At 35.2% G+C, this 21,823-nt stretch overlaps 1 protein-coding gene across 3 annotated transcripts in view; it reads left to right on the top strand.

The window, feature by feature from the left end:
* Positions 1-21,823, top strand: part of KCNN2 (potassium calcium-activated channel subfamily N member 2) — a 72,468-nt gene that overhangs the window by 20,366 nt on the left and 30,279 nt on the right. Inside the window, exon 3 of one of the 3 annotated variants that reach the window (XM_005528107.3) lies at positions 887-1,305. In XM_005528107.3, the coding sequence (XP_005528164.3) occupies positions 887-1,305 (419 nt within the window). Of the gene's footprint in view, positions 1-886; positions 1,306-9,335; positions 9,399-21,823 lie in introns of those variants that run through there. The other 2 variants (XM_014257078.2, XM_088054469.1) reach the window with 2 other exon arrangements.

Genomic DNA, 21,823 nt, shown 5'->3' with positions numbered 1-21,823 from the left:
GGAAGGTCTTCTGTCTGAAATTGTATCTTCTTTGTACATATGGGTTTTTGTTCCTCTTTAAAAAAACGTGTTTGTGAGGTCTTGCATATCTCTGCTCTCAACTAGTGACAAGTATTGCTTGATTAGCTATTTATTAAATCATCAGGCATAATTTGCTAAACAGTTTGAAATGTTTTAATACCTTTGTTCCTGGGTGACAAGCTGAAGGCCTTGATTGTACAGCAGCCAACATGTGCATTTAATTTTCAGCTGCTAGTGGACATCAGATGGCTACCTGGGCTACTCTGATATTTGGTGGCTATTATTTTTCTCATTTTCACTGTGAGATATCATCTTGAGTCTTTGTGCACTTTCTTATGTATTTTTGTATCTTACATTGATCAGTATTGATGCCTTGAAGAAAGCTTGGATACTTCTACAGAAGCTATAATAACACCTTGGCTGAAGCTTAACAGTAATCTTAAGAAATACTTTTAATTTTTAATTTACTTCTCTATTCAGAAATAAGTTAAATACTTCTCAGTTTTATAAACTTAAAGATTGATTTTCAATGGACAAGGCTTAATGGGTGCAAACTTTTTTTTGAATAAAAGATTACAATTAAAAAAAAAAAAGAGGAATTCTTGGTTAATAATGGATGAAAAATCCATTTTCACAGTTTCATGTGCAGTTTTAAAAATAGTGTATTAAAAAATTCTTTTTGTCTTGGCCAGAGTTATGTTTTCTTCCATGGTGATGTAATAATGTTGTTTTCTGAGATGGCTTTTTTTGTTTTGTTGTTATTTAGTGGTCCTTGGCAGCATAGAAAATGATGGTAATTTAAAATAGAATTATAACAATTTTTTTAATGATGTACTGAAGTTAACCTTATATTTTATTATTTCAGTTGTTCATGGTGGACAATGGAGCAGATGACTGGAGAATAGCCATGACTTATGAGCGTATTTTCTTTATCTGCTTGGAAATACTGGTGTGTGCTATACATCCCATACCTGGGAATTATACATTCACATGGACAGCCCGGCTCGCCTTTTCTTACGCTCCATCCACAACAACAGCTGATGTGGATATTATTTTATCTATACCAATGTTCTTAAGACTATATCTTATTGCCAGAGTTATGCTTTTGCATAGCAAACTTTTCACTGATGCCTCATCTAGAAGCATTGGAGCATTAAATAAGATAAACTTCAATACCCGTTTTGTTATGAAGACTCTAATGACAATATGTCCAGGAACTGTACTGTTGGTATTTAGTATCTCATTATGGATAATTGCTGCATGGACTGTCCGAGCTTGTGAAAGGTAAGGTTGTTTTTTTGTTCAGTTCTTTCTATTTGTCTTTCTATTTCTCACTCCTGTTTTGTCTCTTAGACTTTTGTTAGAAAGGGGCTCCCTAGTTCTTGATAATTTGAGTGCTGCTTGGTCTGTATTCTGTGACAGACCTTGTCAGGTGATTGGCCTCATAATGTGAAGGACTTCTGCAAAGAGATCTGCGCCCTACTGTTTACTGTAGCACTACAATTTGATTTCAGTGTGTAGATATATTTAACACAGTGGACAAATACTACAAAATGCCTTTAAGAGCAGTTAATATCCTGCATTTACACCAATTTTCATTTATTTTCTTTGTAAGATAAATGTAGTGAGGATAAGGTAGAAAAAATAGTCAGTGAAAATGCTTGGGGGATGTGTAATTTGAGTTTTATTGTGCTGGAAAAAAAAAAAAACAGAATGCAAAATGCAGTTGAGGAGTTGGCAAGGTCAGTAAAATGGAGCAGAAAGAGCACTTACAGTCATATAACTCTTCCTTTTTTCCAGTGAAAATCATAAGTGCATCTGAGAGTCAGACTTCTAATTTCAGCCGGTTTTCCAGCCTCCCTTTACCACAGACTTCAGTGTAGGTGCAGAATGAATGGTTATCCATGCTGACAACTTGAAATTTAATTTCTCAAATACAGCTTTAACAAAAAAAAAAAAATAAATGGGCTTCTAATTGGATAGGATTGCCTAGGGATATGAGATAGGTTAACTCTAAGAAGACAATTAGAATGATTCTCTATAAAAGATTTAATGCCTCGGACAGCTCTTAGATTCTGGAAGTGATTTTTCCTTCCTTAAGCTGGAAAATCATCAACATATTTAAGGCATTTCTCCCACTGTTTGTTGACCATTTCGTTTTTCTTATTCCTTTCCATGTCTGTTCATTTTAGAATGAATTTAGGGGAGTTACTTGTGACAGCTAGATGATTCAAGTCAGCAGTTAAATCAAACACCATTATGCTTTTTAAAGTTTCTCCTTGCATTCCTTTCTTTTCAGCTTGTGTAAGGAAAAATATCCAGTCCTGTAAAATAACTGTAGAAATCATGTTTTTGTAGTTTTATTGTTAAAATTGCTTTGCATCAATATTGTTTCCATATATTACAGCTAGACTAATAGTTTAAGAATATTCTGAAAATACTGTGCTAAGAATGACATATTACAGTTTCAGAATATTCCCCATAGTGGCAGTGGAGGAGTACCCTAGATTTTTACTCAATTTATAGTAGCTGTATTTTCGTTAGCATGTTCTTATTTCAGATGTAACTGACTTCTGCAAACTCTCTCCTCTTGATCTCATATTCTTCACTTCTCTTCCCACCAGTTTTCTTTCAATACAATTGCTGCTGAGGAATTTTTGAGTATCTAGTCAGGCATTTCTCAAACTGTTGGTTGTGAAGTGGCTCTGAATAACTTCAGCATCCATTGCTATCATCATTACATGTAACTGGTTGATGATGGTCATGAGGATGGTGATGATGATAGTGGTGAAATAATAATTTTTTATTAACTTTTTTATGCTCGTGCATTCAAAATAAGCTAGTACTGCTCAGTGAAGATTACTGAAAAATATTTGCTACTGTCTGATACATGTCTTTAAAACATATTTATTTGTTATACAGATTGCTGGATAAGAATGTATAATGTATAAGTAATACTAAAAATAAAAGAAACAAAGACCACCTCACCCATTTTCCAGTCGGGGGAGTGAAGACCACACTCTCACAAAAGTTTTGATTTTCTTACTTTGCTTATTTATATATAGAAAGTGACACACTTCTTCATCACTGTTGTCCTGGGAAGATTATTTGGTTAGGTACACTGAAGTTAGGGTTGCCATAAGATGAATTTTCTTCAACTCTCTGCTAAGTTAGTAATGGATTTTCCACATTTGCAGTTGCTGTCCTTGAACTGACTGTAATAGTGTGGGCAGTAGGCTGAATAGCCACAGAGTCCTCTAAAACTGAAACACAATTAAAACTGAAACATGCAACTAAGAGCAAGTTAAATATAGGAGTGCTAGGCTAATGTATCTCTAGCATTATTGTCTTCTGTTGCTGGTTCTCAGTCCAAGATTCATATTTTAAAAAAGGAAAAAAGTTAATTTTATGTTTCAGAAATATGAAAAGGAATACCTTTTGGATTTTGGAATTAGATACTTACGTCATTCATGCTAGTTGCACAGCCAGTTTTGTGGGTTTTGTCCCCAGTTTTCCTTTGTAGGAATATGTCAGTATTTTGCCAAACAAATGATGATGATTCCAGTTACTAGTCCACCCATCAAAACCATTTAGATCCATAGCCCATATAGAAGTATGTGCTAAGAAAAAGTTCTCAGAAGAAAACCTCAAAACCCCATGCATTGGAATGCTTTTAATATTCTGCCTTCTGAAGTTAAATATCCCTTTTTTGCATAGTTGGAGGCAGATACAATAGGCATTTATCATGAGAAAGGACAAATATGGCCACCGAATAATTTCTGTTCTGTGTAAAAATCATAGTCCTCAAAAGATGTCTCCCAAGGTCTTTATGGCTTTGTATTGCTTAGATGCTGAAAGTTTAGTTTACACAAATAAGGTACATTTTTTCCCAACCGCTCTTGATCTTTTTCTTAGTTTTAACTTTTTTATTTTTTTTTTGTAGACTATTTTATGTACATAAAATGATCCTGAAAATAAATTCTGTCAGTAGGAGTGTTTTCTATTCCACTTGACACTATAGATGAAAACATGATGAATTTTGATACATCAAACAGAAATTAGGAATTAGGCAGCAGCCTCATAGCTTTGGTTTGTTTTGGGGTGATTTATATTTTAAAAAATTTGATGGTGTTAACTGTTTCTTTGCAGGACTCTAGCACCTTGCTCTAATTCTGTCACATAGTAGCATTACATAAAAGTTAGCATTAGCAGTATTTCTTTGGTGTTTTAAATCTTTTAAATGATCATCCAAATTGGAACCAAGATGATGGTGGTAAGACATAATAAATTAAAACATAAAGATTTTGGAACAGATAGGAAAGATCCTCATTCTGTTCCATGTTCTCAGTCAGAAGTCACAGGAGGCTGTGTCCTTTATTGTGTAATTATGTGTGCTCAGCAAGAGCTGTTGCTGCTGAATGACAGCCTGATGTTCAGATTGTTTTTCTATTCAAAGTTAGGTTTTTATTGTTGCAGATGATCCTGGGAATAGGAAGGGAGATTGGAAACCCCACATTTTATAGTGAGGAAGGTAACATGAAAGAGCATCATTATCCATCTCTTGAAAGATAACCTGTGGAGACAGGTCATGGGTAGAGCCGGGCAAGTTGACTGTCTGAATAAAGGCTTCACTGCATTAATGGTCATCTGACTGATCACTTGATACACACTGAACTAAGGCAGGACATGTGTCTTTCTCACTGCCTTAATGACTGTATAGTTAGCTCCCAGAATGCTAATTATAGCGAGTGACACTTTGGGTTGGTGAGAAAGGTATTTTCCATTATTGCAGTTTAAGGTCATGTATGAGGACAAAATGTGGTACAGAAAATGGTGGTGGACAGCCAGCTGAGTATAAATGGACTGCTGGGGCTGCAGAGTAATCTAGATGAGGGAATTTGGGAGGTGAGGTGGGGAAAGCATGAAGTGTTGCTATATACATAATGTCTGTTTTGAGGGGAAGATTGCATTGCATAGGTTTCAGCATCTGCTTTCTCATTGACAGTAGCAGTATATTGCTGTTTGTCATCTGTAAGCTTCATAATAAAAATCTAAATTTTTTATTAGGTCTGAAAAGATTTTTGTGTTTATAACATCTCTGAGGCACATGATCTAGAACACTTATGAATATGTTACTTTCATATTTGAATTATGAACCCTACAAGCAGATTAATTTTTGCAGTTTCCCATACATATGTTGTTACTGAGAATAGATTTGTGAATGGATATCAGTTGTTTATATCAGTTATAATAGTTTGGTTTCTCAGGAGAAAGAAAGTGACTATGTTTAACAGTAAGTCATTGAAGAATCTGGCGAGTTTGCTTCTACTCTTCTGTAGAATGAGTGTCTCTTCTGTGAGAAGTGGGCTGCTTTTCTAGGTTGTGTGGAAGGCAGTCACTCTTCATGATCTGGTTTGGTTTGGTTTGTTTTTTGGAAAGGAAGAGACAATATTGTCTTCTGAATACACACATGGGTATAATGTGCCCACGTACCAAGCAGTATGAACTACAAATGCCCACACTGCGCTGTTGTATGTCCAGATCACATCATGTGCCTGGCATTTCTATGGATTTGCAGAGGAGAACTGAGAACAGAACTGGATTTTCTTCTTCCGCAGAGAGAACACTTTTGGCATTCTTTGATGTTCTATTTGTTCGTCTCTTTAACTTCTGGCAATGAATTCAGTTCAGTTTGAGCAGTTTGTTTTAGTCAGCATTTCTTCCTTTTGTCAGTTTCTGCTCTGTATTCTTTCCTTGCTTTAGCAGAAACAAACTCAAACAAAAAACACAGACATATGCAAAATCCCATCTGTGTATGATGGTGAAATCTTTTTCTGCTTTCTTCTCATTCTTGTTTTCTACAAATAAATGTCTGTCTTATTTCTTAGAAATATGATACCATTACAAAGTTTCCAGTAAGCAGCTCACACATGACAATTGGGAGGCAAATGTTAAGGATTCATTTGATACAAGCTAGTGGATACACTGACACTTTCAGTTGTAATTCATGAAGGAAAAAATGTTTCTTAGCTATCTAATTTCCTCTCAGTATGTATTTCAGTTCTTTGCTTGTCTTGAAGACCTTATCTGATGTTGTACATTGCATGCATATTTACAAGGCCACCTTTTAATGGAAATTGTTTTTTGCGTTCTCTGCAGTGCCAGTGTGAATATTCTTGTTCTTAGTTTAAAAAAAAGCAATCAAAACCCCCCACAAAAAACCCAACAAACAAGGAAACAAATCTGCCAACAACAAATCAAGCCTGGATACTTAATTTTTAGACTATTTTTAGGTTCAGAAGGTCAGAAGCAATGACATATGATTTTTATTTTTTTCAGTCTCATGACTGTCAACATGCCAGATCAAATAGTGTTTGTGTATGGACAGTGCTGGCTGTTTATCATGGTTCTTTACCTTCCCTTGGCTCACATCTCACTGGAACTAGAATGTGCTCCTGATAGTCGTGTTTCTTCAGTGGTGGCAAACATTAAATGTTAAATATTCAAAACAAAAATATTCAAAATAAGCAAAAAAAAAATATTCAAAATAAGCAATGATGACCTGTCATCATCCTGACTTGCACCTGTACTGTGAATGAATGATTCTCTGCCTAGTAGTCTTAATTCCTGGTTTTACACACTGAGTGTAGCTTAACTTTAAATATTAGGTTACTGTTTTATAGTATTTACATCTCAAAACAATTAATAACTAAAACATGCAACCAATTGCATTTTTGTTGCAAAATTTATAAACAGACCATCAGATCCATTATTTTACCGTACAATGAAGGCAACAAGGGAATCTATTCACAGAAGTACATTGGTGAATGTCTGACATGCATAACCCAGATCCAAAAAAGAGACATTGATCTAAATGAAGTATTCCTTTTCTAGGTGCATCCAAAAGGATTAATAGCTAAGTAATATGTTATTTTGCTGCTTGAAAACAAAACAGTTATGTGTATTTAAAGGGGGAAGCAGATGCACCTGTTCTAATGCATGTAGAGCTTGCTGTTCTTTTAAATTCATATTTTCCTTCCCTTTGAAAATGCTGTTTGCATATTCTCAGCAAAAGAACTTTGGGAATTAAGTAAGAATACTCTTCAGTTTGTTCAGGTTATTAGAATTATCCTTATAAATATGGAAAGTAGCAATAACTGATGAAATTTCACTGGATATAGTCATTCCTTCACAAAAATGTATCAAGCCAAAGGAGATCAGTACTTCTGTAGACCAAAAATAGCAGACCTCACTTTGAGGAAGGGAGAGCAAAAGACAAAAATTTTAAAAACAAGAAAAAAAAAAAAAAAACTACTTGCTTAATTAAAGGAAAAAGTACCTGTCTTTCAGATTAACTAGAACAAGAAAACTTTTCTTAGGTTAAATTCCCTTTTATTTTCAATGGACTTGAATGTATATCAGTTGTAGAATAGAATGAAGTGGAAAAGCTCATGTATAGTTAAAAAATAGTAAGCAAAGTGAAAACTGTTACTCTAAACAGGAAAGTGTGAAAAGAATGAAAATACAGGGCAGTACTTAGCCGCTTTCAAGGACAAAAAGGTTTGCTTTTTTTTAATTAATCTTGGATCTATAAAACATAATTAAGACAAGAGTCTCTGATCAGCAAGAATGGTTGTATGCTCTCCAAATTCTTTCAAATAAGAAAGCAATTTATGGATTCTTTTTTCATCATTGTTTCATTACTGGATCCGAAGTTACATATTCTGATCCTCATATTTTTAGATGTGATAATTGAATTTTTCCTCTCTCTTTTGGCCAGTATTTTAAACTATTCAGAATATTTTGCTTCAAAATGAGTAAAAACTATTTGCCATAGTACACCAAAAGCAGTCCTTGTAAAATAGGACCATACTGAAGCAAACATCAATGTCTTATCACTTCAAAATAGAATTTGTTGCTCCAATAGTTTAATATCTTCGAAAAGTGCACCCTGAAGTGTGAATTTAAGCTTTTCTACTTGTTTTCTTTTGCTTCTTGGACAAAGTGAGAAGTATAGAGCATGGTTATAGCTTCACTTTGAATAAGCTTCCAATATAATGACTGAACTCTAGCCTTAGATATTGAAGAGTGGCTTCTATTGGAAATTTACAGTTCAGTCCTAAAAATTCAGATTTATGAGGTCAATATGATAACATAAATAGTGTTGTGGAATTATGCAGTTCAAGGGAATTAGTGGTTTTATGGCAGGACACATGAGGAGGTTCATTTTCCTTTTCTGTGATTTTGCCCTTTTAATTTGTTGTCTCAATAGCAGATTTTTCTTGCTTGGATAGTTGTTTTTTTTTTCCTTAAAAACTTCAAAATCAGCTATGGCTTTTACTACAGCTGTTCTGGAGACAGTGATTTGCAACCTCACTTAGAAGTAGTAAATATTGGTGTGTGTCATCATTTACACTTGTGTTCCCCAAAATAGTGATATTATGCTAGTTCAGAAATCAGGCTGATCAAACTAGAACATTTCTGATTGAGGAAATAGAACGTGAGTCTACTTGCAGTTACTTTTTCTCTAAACCAGATTGATATCCAGTATTTCTTTTTAAGCCTTGTTCTGTGATAAATGAAACCCACTGACAAAATTCCTGTGGCTTTCCACAAGAGTGGTTCACTGAATTGAAGTACATTAATTGAGTATTGAAGGCATCAGTGCAATGTGTGTTGGACAAGTGTCTTGGATTGTTTAGGTTGCAAACTTCTGTGTCAGGGGTTGTCTTTGAACTGTGTTTGCACACTGCACAGCACAGTGTTGTCCAAGAATAACACTTACACATGTAATACTGCAGTACTAATAAATGTAGTAATTTCTAGTGAGGAAAAAAGGGAGCTAAACCTTTCTGAAGGCTAGTGGTGTTCAGATGAAGATGATGCCTTCATGTGTTGATAGAGCAGTTTAAGCCAAACTGTTCAGTTTTGACAAATGCTGACTGTGCTGACAGCTTGTGCTAAGAACACTGCCCAGGCAGGAATTACTCCCTGCTAACTGGTTTTCCCTGTGTACTCCCTGCCTCAAGTGGAGAAGGCTGAGGCAAGAGCTTCTATGGTTTCACTTGCAGAGGAAAATAGATGTTTGTGTCTGTTTGGTGGTGGGACCTGCAGATCCGGTAAGGTCAGTGAAGCTGTGCTCCTGCCAGGTGTGTGTGGGCCCCTTGCTCAGCGCTGTGCTGCAGTCTCACCTCAGGCTGCGTTGGAACAGCCTGACACTGAACATGATCTCTGTACTGTACTTCGTGTACGCTGCTTGTGACACAGGGCTTAAGTGTATCTTCTGTTGCCAAGCTTGACAGCAAAAGAGACCAGTCCCTAACCACTGGGAAGATGCAATGAAGGTAAAAAGTGCTCCAAGTGTTCAAGATTAGCAGGTACCTAAATAGGATAAGAACATAGAACCAAGACAAACACACAGAAATGGAGGGTGTCAGTGCTGTGGGACTACAACCTGGTTTGAAACCTGGTGCTGAATCTGTGGAAGCCAGTGGGCTTGCATTAGCTTAAAGACCTTTGATGATGGGGCTAAAATGACTGCGTCTGCCTGTGTAATCATGCAAGTCATGTCAAATTGTTGGCATGAGCCTTGGGTACAAACTTAAGTATCAGGAATTGTATAAAGGCCTGAAAATCAGTTTTGCAATGTTTTGCATTTTTGTTAGTGGGTTATTTTTTGTTAGTGGGTTATTGTTTTTGAAAAATTTATTCCATGAATTAATTAAATATTTACAAATAACTTTGACTTGCAAAAGACTACGTAAAATATGAAAATATCAGTAAAAACCACTGTATGCTGTCTTTAAAACAATAAAACCTATTCTAATACATAAACAAGAATTATTAAATCTTTAACTGCTGAACAGAAGATTTTTATTAATATTAGTGTTAATGTAGTCTTCTATGATAAACATGGTCAGATGAAAGTGTAGGAAAAGTATTCACTCAACGTGAAATGAATGGGATTCATATTGGGGGTATGCCAGACTTCATGATTGTGTTTCCCAGGCTTGGGAGTGCAATGAAACATTGTTCACCAGTGCTTGTTTTGTTTGCTGACATTGTAAATTAGGCCGTTGTTCATGTTAAAGACATCTTAATACTTATAAACTTGAGTAGATACAAATGTAGGTCCATAGCGTTGGTTTTGTCTCATTAGACTGGCTGCATTAAAAATATCTTGAGTTGTAGGCAGTTTTGGAGTGTCAGACAGAAAGATTTAGAAACATGGGACTTGAAAATTCTGTGTAGGACTGGGTAAATTTTTGATCAATTGAACTTAATTTTTCAAAGATCAGGCTTTTCTATAAGGCAGGAGTGCTAAAACTTTGCTTTTCCACAAGCAGCACTGCAATCCAAGGGTTTTCGCTTAGTGGACCTGTTCTTCAGTTTCCTTGCCTATAGTGTTGTGATCCCTCTTTTGCAGCAGTTTATTCAAGCTTCTCCAACAGGTGCAAACAGACCCTACAATTTTTACTTACTAGTAAAAGTGAAAATAATAAGTAAATATTAAAATTAAAAATAGTAAGTAAAATATCCTAAATCTTTAGCTGGAATTTAGTGGATTAGTAGACTAAACCTTAGGACACTGACTAGCCCAGTAAGACACCAAAAGAGCTTTTTCTGGCCGTGGAGGAGTGAGCTAGGCAGTAAAGGTCTATTCTCCATGGCTCCCTTTGTGATGCTGTATTCCCTCCTCTTGCCATGCTCCTTTGGTGTTTATCCAGATACGATTTCTCCAGTCATGGATGGGTGATCCTCCCAGCTTCCAGTGAGGCCAACAAGCTTGACTGGCCCTCTATTTTATTTTTTTTTTTTTCTTTCTTTAGGACTTTACCTTTCCACATTGGGAATGACCTAGAATCCTTGAGCTATAGACCATACCTCTCAAGAAGAGGGGATATAGTTCCTTTTAGTTAAAGCAAAAAATTAGTGATTATTACCCCAGTCATTGCTGCCACACGCATATCCATTTTAGAATATGATGAAACACTTAGGACTTGCTGCTTGAGCACAGCAGCTGAACTTTGATTTTATTTCTTTTATCTTTAACTCCTTTTATCTTTGGTTGCGTGTTTCTTTCATAGGAAACACCCAGCAGCAGACTAGAAAAGATACAAAGGACATGGTTTTAAAGTAATGAGCTTCTGGTAATTGCACAGTTAAACAGAAATGTGACTAAAAAACTTTAAAAGTTTGGGACTCAGGTGTTAAAATCTATATGGTTTAACCTGTAACCTGGTGATCTCCTAAATTGTTAACTTCTGCCATGAAAAATTCATGTTCAGGAAGGGGTGCTGATTGAATAACTTTCGATAAATTATTTAGGAGATAACAGTTTTGTGATATGAAAGTGTCATTTTTTTTTAAGAAGATGTTAACCACTGCCTGATCATTATCTGTAAAATCTATTATCTTTCTAATAGACACAAGAGATACCTAGCAGGAGTACCTTGTCTTATTTACAGAAAGAACCATGAGCCAGTCTGTGTTTTAGATGTCCTATATGGTCTGGATATTTTTCTTCATGAAGCAAAGCATCAGAGAGTGAAGATGCATTGTTTCCTCAGCTGCTGTATAAAAGTTAAATTGAAGAATTTTATGTAGAAGGAAGAAATAATATTTTAGTCCCATTGTGACTTAATACAGCTGGAGGGGAGAAGAGGATTTTGGCTGATCATGTTTTCTTTTTTTTTGGCTGTCACGTCTCTGGTACATCCAGGGTGGATGTAGGACATGAATTCTAAAGGAGAGAAGCTGTTCCTGTGGTCAGCTCTGGCAAAAAGTACGGCAGAGCATGGAAGGTATTTTGGTCATAATCAGTTGTGCCAGCAGGGTCAGTTGCTTTGTTTTGAATTCAGCAGTTTTCTACAGTACACCAGAGGGAGAAACTTGGCCATGGGTTTGTAACACATGCTTCACCAACTGCTGGGCTTGCAGTGGGATTGGAGAATGTGGAGTGTCCTCTGGAGCAGGTGCTGTCTGGAAGTGCAGCCATCAAGCTCCAGGCTTGCTACAGAAGGATGACATTAATCTTTATTCCTTGTTCTTCGGTCACTGCATTCTTTGTTGTTATTGAATTACCTGAATTTAACACTTTGTAGACACTCTAGTTTAATTGGCTTGACCTGAGAATTGTCCAGAATATGTTTATGACCTTAGTGTCATTTCAGGAGCTAGACACTGCATTTTTTGGGCAGGCAATAGTATATGTGGAAAACAACTTTGCAAAATCTTTTCATTTAGTAATAGCCTTCTAAAAAAACAGTGTATCTTTTCACTGCATTTCATAAAGGAGATACTTGATGTTCTGATTCCTTGAGTTAAAGGTGATCCCTTATTATTTTTTACTAAAAAGAATGCAGTGGATGTAATTGGCGAAGCTTCTCACAGTTTGAAATCAGAGATACAGCATTCCCTGAAACTGAACAGAGATTTCAGATCAAGTATTCATGCCCAAATGTCTTTTCATTTTTAACTCTGTTTTTAATCATTCATCTCTTCAGAAAATCATGATACACCTTCAGACTAATGAGCTTCTAAAATTGTAACCGTGACTGTTAAAACTTTGATGTTAAATTGCAGTCTTTTGCAGTAGAGTCTTTCCAAGGTGTTCAAAGGCAAATTATATTTTACATTTAGTTAACTGAACACCTTGATATTTGTCAGCTCTCAGTAATACCTTCTGCACTAATTTTCTTCCTTTCCCAAGCCTACAAGGATTTAAAAAAAAAAAAAAAAAAGGTGCATGATAATTCTTAATAATACTGCTTTAGAGTGGTATTTTCTCCTTACAGGTAGATCACATCAGTTGCCTTCCTTGTTCCTTGTGTGCTTGGAGGCAGAAGACCAGTCAGTGTGCCTCAGCAGATACTGTTGTCCTTCAGTGATTGTATTCCTGATGCTGTGGAGTATGATTTCGCTTGATTTTTAGAAAAATCACTTCTAGCACAGCTAATAGGCCAAGAAGCAGATGCTGTGTCCTGATCTAGTATCTGCAGGAGACACAACAATCTGTACCAGGAATTACGCATTCTATCTGTTTATTTTCTTTTTTTTTTCAAAGGAAAATAAAAATTTAGACTACAATAATATTAGCATGGTTTTAGTAGGATCAGCCCTAGCACTCTTCATTGAGGTAAGCGGCAGTAGCATTTTTGGTAGTACAGAGCACTGGAGTGAAGGTTTTAGTATACCAACAAAAGTACGCTAAATATATACAATTAAATTGTAGAGTCACAAAAGAAATAAACAGTACATTTGTTTTTTAGTGGTAAACTTCATTATTTACTGACAAAGAAGGTGTTCTGTTTATTGAAAATAGCATGAGCTAGAGAATTCAACCTACAATTCTGTTGTGACCTTCACCAAAGTCATTTAAGCTCTTTGTGTCCATGTCATGCATAGAATTATATTGACTGTTACTGCTTGATGTGATGTCCCTTTTTTGAATAACAAAATTTATTTGAACTTGGCGGGCAAAGGATTCTATTCAAGTGTGATTGCAGTGCTGATGTTTTACATTGCTTCAAATTATTGTACAGGTAGAGATGCAATCTAGATATACTCATTCTGAGAAACCAGGTGAGAGGTATGAAAATAGAGGAAACGTTGTTAATTCTGTCTGCTTACATTTTTATTTCTCATGCTTTTGGGAAAGATATTCAGAATACATAAACCATTCCTTGCTGAAGTCCTTGTGGCTGTACCACAGCTCCACATGTACTTCTCCAGTCAGGACTCCAGAATCTTGAGAAAAAATTGACTGAAGCTGTACATCATGGAAAAGAAAGACTCTACATCTCATGTATTTTCCAATGGTCTTTAATCCATATAGTTGGAATTAGTTTTCCTCTCCCCCTTTAAGGGAGCCACAACTGATTTTTTGGAACTCAAAGGATGCAATCTAGAGAAAATCAAGGGGTTTTTCTTTTAAGCATGAAAGATAAATTTTCTTTTAATCATATCATTTTTTGAGTCCTCTGATAGGTAACACTTAAATGTAGTTTAATTCTTACAGGAAAATTTTTCTATGTGTATATCTACCTATCTATCTGTCTGACTGTCTATCTGTCTATCTATCTATCTATCTCATATGCTTGTTCATATTTTTTTAACATGAAAGAATTGTAACTTCAGAGATACAGCTTAGGTATAACATGGCCCATACTCTACTCAAATGAGACAAACATCTACAGTTCAGTGTGTAGTTTTCCTTTTCCAAACCAAATATGCTGAGATCTCAGACCTGTTTATTCTTTAATGCCATGGACTTTTGCTAATGCATTATAGTGTCTTTGACCTGAAAGAAAGTTTTCATTACTCATTTAAAATGAGGGGGGAAAAAACTTCCAAATAAATAGTCTCTTTTTGCTACTTTTTGTGATGCTCAAATTATAATTTCAGATACTTTTTATGAAGCAGGGCAGCTGAAACAGTTAAAATACCAGAAAAGTTATAGCTCCCCCATCACATTTGGAGATTTTAAAAATGCTTGTGATTTTTTTTTTCAGCTGAATTTAGTTTTTCTTGTATTTGTAAAGTCTTGCAAATGAATGGAGGAGGCTTAATAGCTCCCTAAGGGCACCATTCTTGCTAGAGCTAGACTTGCTTGTACATATTACACTTCCTCTGTATTTGTCCCATCAGCAAACTCATCTCATCTCTAGGGCTAAGAGAGCACTGTAAATTAGATTTCAAGTTTGTTTAACATTTCATCTGCCAGCTTATTATTACAATTTAATGCTAGTTTATGTTGACAGCCTTCATGAAGCATTCAACACTCTGAAAGATGAATAATTAGTAACAGTTAAATCTAGTTTTCCTAGCAAGCCAGTGTAGTTACAGCCAGCAGTCCCAAAGCTGAATGTTCCCATTGTGTACATTCTCACTTAAGCATGACTCCTGATTATGTGCTTGCCTGTCTAAATCTTGACCAAGGAACTGAGTTGAAGCATGAAAGTCACACAGATAACTCACATATTTACTGAATGATTCCCATAGAATGGTGTAAATGGTGTAAACAATAGGCATTAAATAACTCCTGGTTTATTAAAGGACTCTTCCAGCATGTTCTACATATAGACTTTAAGACACATGATTCAAGTGTAGATAGTGCAGAAGGTAAGTTCTGTTGCCACACTGTCTAGAGTACTCTCCTCCATTAAAAACAGAGCAAAAATATGTGGTGATTTTTTCTGCAAATGTCATCTGCTCAAGTTCCTTCAGAGCACAGAATTGCATTCTTCCTTCAGTACTTCATTGAAAGCAGTTAAAATGCAGTAAGAAAGTCTTGAATGAAGGCCAAGATATCGGGCAACACAATGGTTTTGGTAAAAGAAAAAACAACATATCCGTAGAAAATACTCTGTCATGTTCATAGTCTATAGAGAAAATAATACAAGATCCTTTGTTTTTGGTAAATGTTTGTCATTAAAATGAGAATGATCCCTACAAAAGTTATTCTGTCCTGAAAGCAAATGGCAAACAAACTGAATATACAAGCTTTTTTTGCCTGACAAGAAAAAGGTTGGATTTTGCTCTTTTTAATGACAAAAGGTGTGAAAAAAGTACAAGGTTCAGACTTCATATAATCTCTATACTCTGATAGTATGACAGAATTTGGTGGCAACATGTCATGGCCTAAAATAAAGTAAAGAAACCATAATTGCATCTAGCCTATTTGACATATTATGGTGAAGCCTTTTCTTTTTGGTTGCATTTAGGTGGGCAACACATCTGTCGTCAAATGTGACACTGCAGAGGTCTGTATAAGCAAATGAGGATGATGTTCCTTTATTACCATCGCCAGAGTAAAGTACTACGTGTAGCTCTATTTCCTTTTTCCTAGCCTATCTGAAATTATGGTATTCTCTCAACTTGCATTTACTTTGAGGACCTTGTGGCAGAAGTCCTTTCCGTGGCTGGGCCGTGTAAACTCACTCTGCTGTGAGGCATACAGTAACGGAGCCACAAGAATGTCTTCTGTGTAGATAACCTCCCTCAATTCCTGTAAATGAACATCTCTATGTTAATCACAAAAATTTACTCCAAAGTATTTTCCTAGCCTTCTGATTGGTTTGACGAAGAGAACAACATTTCAAAAGGGAGAGCCAAGGGTTTTTTTTCCTTAAATATTGATAATCCCATGCTGAAGTTTCATACATAAAAAGTAAGTGGAAAATATTTGTTACAAGTGCTTTCTTTGTTTCTTTTCCCACACAGTAATCCATAGTTATGTTTTTATACTTTATGTTTCAGAACATTAATTGTAGTCCCCAGTACTTCACTAATGAACTATTAGTGAGATCTGGTACAACCTTCAGGTGACTCTCGAAGGTACACAGACTTTGGGTTTGGAATTGTCTGTAGAAATATTCATTAAAATCTGTTTAGTTTCAAGCAATGGCTTACAGAAGCTAAACTGTAAATACAGTCAGTCCTTTTTATAAAAGAAATTAAAATATTATCAACAATAAGTTCTATTTCGCTGATTTAAGTTAAACAAACAGCTGCAGCAGTGTTCCTGATACAGTGTCCCCAATTCTGAGGAACTCAATGAAACTTGCACTGACTGCAGGCTTCTGCTCTGATCCAAACTAAGTAAATTCTGTCTATTTTTAAAAATGTTTACTTGTAAGGTGCTGTCTCATTTGAACCAGTTTTATTCTCCAGACTATCCAGAACATACATTTTGATAAATCCAGTATTCTGTTTTTCTGTTCTAAAGGAAAGGGAATTGGCATGGGTATTTTATTTTATTTTATTTTATTTTATTTTATTTTATTTTACTTTGCTTTACTTTACTTTACTTTACTTTATTATTTTTTTATTTTTATTTTTATTATTATATTTTATTTTACTTTATTTCTTTTTATTTTATTTATTTTTATTTTATTTCTTTTTATTTTATTTCTTTTTATTTTATTTCTTTTTATTTTATTTCTTTTTTTATTTTCATTTTATTTTTATTTACATTTTCATTTCATTTCAGTCATCTGTTCCCAATGTCCATTATGTTAGAGAACTTGCATATCTTGGTAAAATTGTTGATATACTAATGAAATTTGGACAAAAAATTCCCAAACCAGCAGGCTTTATGATAATGAGCTTATACTTCATTCCTTCTTAAAGAAGGCAATACATCAGCTACAGAACTAGTAAATTTTATGATGATAAATTAGTCCCATTAGAGAACAATGCCTTCAGAGTGCTCCATTGTCAGAAAGTCTTTTTGAAGAATTCACCATAATCTTTGATATACAATTTCACCTTCTGCTGTTTTCTCCCCCCCTAAAATGCTAACTTTTACCTACTTCTGCTGTTTTATGTCAGAAAAAAAAAAAAAAAGAAAAAAAAAAAAGGTATGTTTCATTTAAAGTCTGGAGTGATTAATTCTATTTCTACTTTCTAAAACTTCTATTTCTAAAGTTTTTCTTCATCAAACTAATTCAGAATCTTTAGATATCAGTTGATTCTGATAATCTCAATTAAAAAAAAAATTCCTTCTTCTGAGAGGGCTTTAGGTATAAAATAGTAACAGGGTATCTCCAGAGGAAATGCAAAATGCAAGATAAGGGAAAATTTTAGAAGGATTAGAATTAGTTGCCAGTGAATATAATGGATGATTCACCGTAGAGCTCATTAAGAAACTCTTTGATTTTGAATGATTCATATTTCTATCATAACACAACTTTAGCCAGTGTTTTGATGGACCTCAAAAACTTTAAAAAGCAAGCTTTAAAAATAAAATTCCTTCTTATTGTGTTGACAAATTTTGACTAATTAATGATTGGATTATGTAAAAAGTATGGCTGTAAGGAAATATGCATGCATATATTTAAAAACAGGATTAAAAGGTACTGAAAAATGGGAGTTTTTGCTCAAGCTTGCTTATGTCACTTCAGTTTCCTTTCATTTTAATATATTTTACTATCACATTAACTGCAGTAGCTTATTTTACAGAACAACTTCTGATAAAGATGATACACAGAGCTACAGAAGGAGCAGCTCTGGGATATTTCTGATTTATTTCTAATATTCAGTGTGTTTGCAGTCACTGTCCTTTCTGGATCACTTGTTGAATTTTGCTTTCAAAGCAGATTTAATGTTTACTCAAAGTGTGACTTATCAAGGATTTCAACAGACATATTCCTTTTTTCATACTCTGTCTTAAGCTTTTCAGACAGTAGATCTCTCCACTGGCTTAAAGACTCATTTTTTTAATATAATTTTAAATTCAAGTATCTTCAAAAACATATCCTTAGATACTTTGACAGCCTGTACCCTAACAGGTAGAACAGTGAGATGAAGATGCTGATGTAAATCAGCTTTGTGCTTAAGAAGAGCCTGACAATGAGTTCACTCCCCATGGGCAGTGCTCTCCTTATTAAGCTGCTAAAGTAACAAAAGGGTATCAATAACTCATTTTTCCAGTGCTTTGTAGAAAGCCTGATGTATTTGCTTGTTCACTAAGAATTTTTCCCATGTTACTTCATGTTTGGATATTGATGCATTTAAGAGGCTATTTTGCTTCTTTGGGAGATGCCAGTGTTTTTGACAAAATGAAGAATTTTGGTCTTAATGCAATTTTGTTATGTCTAATTTAAGACAATTATTTTTAAACATTGATGTCATTATAGAGGACCTTAAGTTCATTGGGCTCTAGCCAGAACTTTGGGCATACTGGCTAATCAAACTGTGAAGTTGGGAGCTGAGAGCTCAGAAGGTGAAGGCCACCAAAATAATCATCAGCTGTAACAAAAAATCTTCATCCAAAGAGCTTGTCAGAGAGCTATGAAAAATTAAAACACGATATTTCTCTTTCAAAAAGAAGAGGCAAAAAATGCTATGCCGGTAAGGTATTTTATGCTGTGACCAGTTGTGCTCTGCACTGGGAAAAATACTGGGGTGTTTTTTGTGAGGACCAAAAAGTGATATACGATCATGGAATTGTGGAACACATTGTAATACATGTGCCAAAGTCCATAAATAAGGATACTTGTTCATACCATACTGTTTTGGTGCTGATTGCTACTCCTGATCCAGCAATTAATACCAACCATTAGAGCCTCATTTTGCCTCTTAAAGCTTGAGCTATATGAGGCATGCTTCTGCATATGCTTCATATGCTAATTCATATGAAGCATACTCTGCAGAGTCTGGGTGTGTGTATAGGAACTGGAAAGGCTACAGATTTGAGTTTTTAAAATCTCAAGGCACTCCTTTGAAACATGCAAACTCTTTTTATTGATGACAGAATATTAGCAAATGTTAAGAAACTAAGCTGAGAAAAGCTGAATTACTGAGCCTGCTCTGCAACATGATGAAGATAGATCTTTTTGAAGGAAGATGATCTGAATATAATAAAATATGTTATTCCAAATACTTCAGATTGAGCAGAATTTTGTACAAAGGATAATTAATGTAAGTTTTTTGAAATGAGAAGAATCGGTCACGGAACCTTTGTGACAGCTGCTACTGTTAATCCCAGCTTTCCCCTCTGAGAGACACAAAGGTATTCCTACATGCTTTACTCTCTGTTCTGTTGTGCACATTTAACTTTATTAAAATGAGCCATGTTTAGGCACCGTGAACCTGATTGTTTTTCAAAACAGATTATATGTTTAAAAAACACAACCGTAGGCAAAGCTTATTCAGGTCTCTAGGAGTTAAGAGTTTGTTTAGAACTTTTTGTACAGCTTTCCAAGAGCTTTAAGAATATTCATTATTCTGCTGAGTCACAACAAGTCACAACTTCAGTTATGCCACTGCAGGAACAAAATAGCTTGAAACTGCTGAAAAGAACACAGTGGGAGTACGAATATGCCTGTACTGGGGGATAAGTACCAAAACTGGGGCTTGAGGAGAGGTGGGTGTGTTTCTTAATTGAGGCAAGAAAAAATTTTCCTTAAACTCTGAAAACTTTGATAAGAGACATTATTATTTTCACATAGTCAAGACCTTCTGGAGCAGTAGTTACCACTTGCAGGATTATTTTTTGATATATTGGTACTGAGCTCTCCTGTCTTATTTCTACTGGATTGCTGTCTGTCACAAATTTAAAGCTTTCCCAATTTCATAATACTTACAGAACTGATTCAACAGATTCTCCTTAACATTCTTAACACCATTATTAAAAGCATGTTAAAAAAAAAAAAAAGAAGAAAAGAAAAAAGAAAGGTACTTTTAAGGAGCTTCAGCAGCCTTTTTGCTTGTAATATAATGGCTTTTCTTGGAAAGATGGAAAACCTTCCTATCTACTACAGCTGCAGGCAGGTATACTGATTTAGCACAGAATCACCTCTCTACAGCACCATTGAAGGCAAGGCCTCCACCAGTGAAGGACAAATAAAAGCTCGGCACCCTTAGTAAAAATGCCAATTAATCTGTATTTTTTTACTTGTGGGTTATCTGTTGCCCAAGCATTGATGGGTGCGTATTTGACAGCAGCTAGGGGTAATTTTATGTCTTCACCCTTATATTTAAACCATCATTTAAGTTAAAAAGTAATGATAAACTTTCTTAAAGCATACTATCTCACCCATTTGATTTTGTGTTCATTTTTCTCTGCTATGTCCTTTTGTTTTCTTTTAGATTATATTTTTCATTCATCTTACCTAGCATAATAACATATGTCAATTACATAGAATACTTCACAATTCTTTGTTTTATTAGCTTCCTGTAAATACCCTGAAAATGCTCTTATCAGAAAAATCGTGAATGTTTTTGGCTGTGGTAGAAGCAATCCAGTCAGCTGACTCTTACCCATTACTTTTGATTGAGTTCACAACTGCTACTGTTGTGAGTCAGTCTTTGAAATGAGGGCATTTGTTGTGGTGTTTTGTGCGTTCATTAAGCAGTTATTGTGACCAGAACATTTTCGCTCCTCTTCGTAAATATTTGGGAGACATCAACAGATGTCTTAGAAAAAAAATAAGGAGCAGCGTATATCTTTCCAAGCTGCCCTTCTAATCCTAAACCCATCAAGGCAGGCAAAATTTCTTCCATTGACTTCATCAGGTTTGGAATTAGCCCCACTGTTCCTTCCATGTGCCATTATGGATTTCTTCTTTCCTTCCTTTTAAACAGGAGGGAAGGGAGAAGGAATACAGAGACGCCTCTGTTACCTTCACAGATAAAATGCTGCCAGTACTAACCATCTAACTAAGACTAAAAAGGCAGTCAGTAACAGAATGGTCCGATACTGTGGGGGAGCTCTAATAGCTCTTATAGTTAGATCAATCCGTTTCTCAACAGAGCCTTGACAAGTTTCTGATTTAATGGGATAAGCCTGTTTCCAGCTGTTAATGTTAAGTCTAAAAGATTTTAAGGTTTGACAAGAAAAAACAGCCTGAATTGCCATTGCCAGAACTTTCTTCATGATTATGGTAAAAGCAGGCCATTTTCTTCCCTACAGAAATGGTCACCTTTTCAATCATTTTTAGTTCTTTCCTTGATTTGTTCAAGAAGGTAAAACCAAAGATAGCAGAGTTACCAGAGGTTGTTCATGGAGGCAAGAGTAACTGAATTGAAACTGCTGAGTGTGAATGAATGCACCAGCAGTCAAGCTTAATGTTATACTAGATTACTTCTTGCTAATCTGTTTTTATGATGAGTGTGTCTTAGATGTACAGATATGAATGTGTGATAATTATGTGCAGCTAAAAAGCAGATGTTCTACCAATTTAATGGAACTTCATTGCATACAAACAGGGAAGAGAAGCAGTACTGAAAAATCATGGTACCAACATGAAAGCTGTGAAAGCAGAAGAGACTACTGTTTGATAAGGAATTTAAAATA

This window comes from Pseudopodoces humilis, chromosome 4 (genome assembly GCF_049639895.1).
Source record: "Pseudopodoces humilis isolate 2021_Gansu_Grassland_sample_001 chromosome 4, ASM4963989v1, whole genome shotgun sequence".
In the NCBI taxonomy this organism is placed as follows: domain Eukaryota; kingdom Metazoa; phylum Chordata; class Aves; order Passeriformes; family Paridae; genus Pseudopodoces; species Pseudopodoces humilis.
This window is presented reverse-complemented; position numbering and strand designations above follow the sequence as displayed.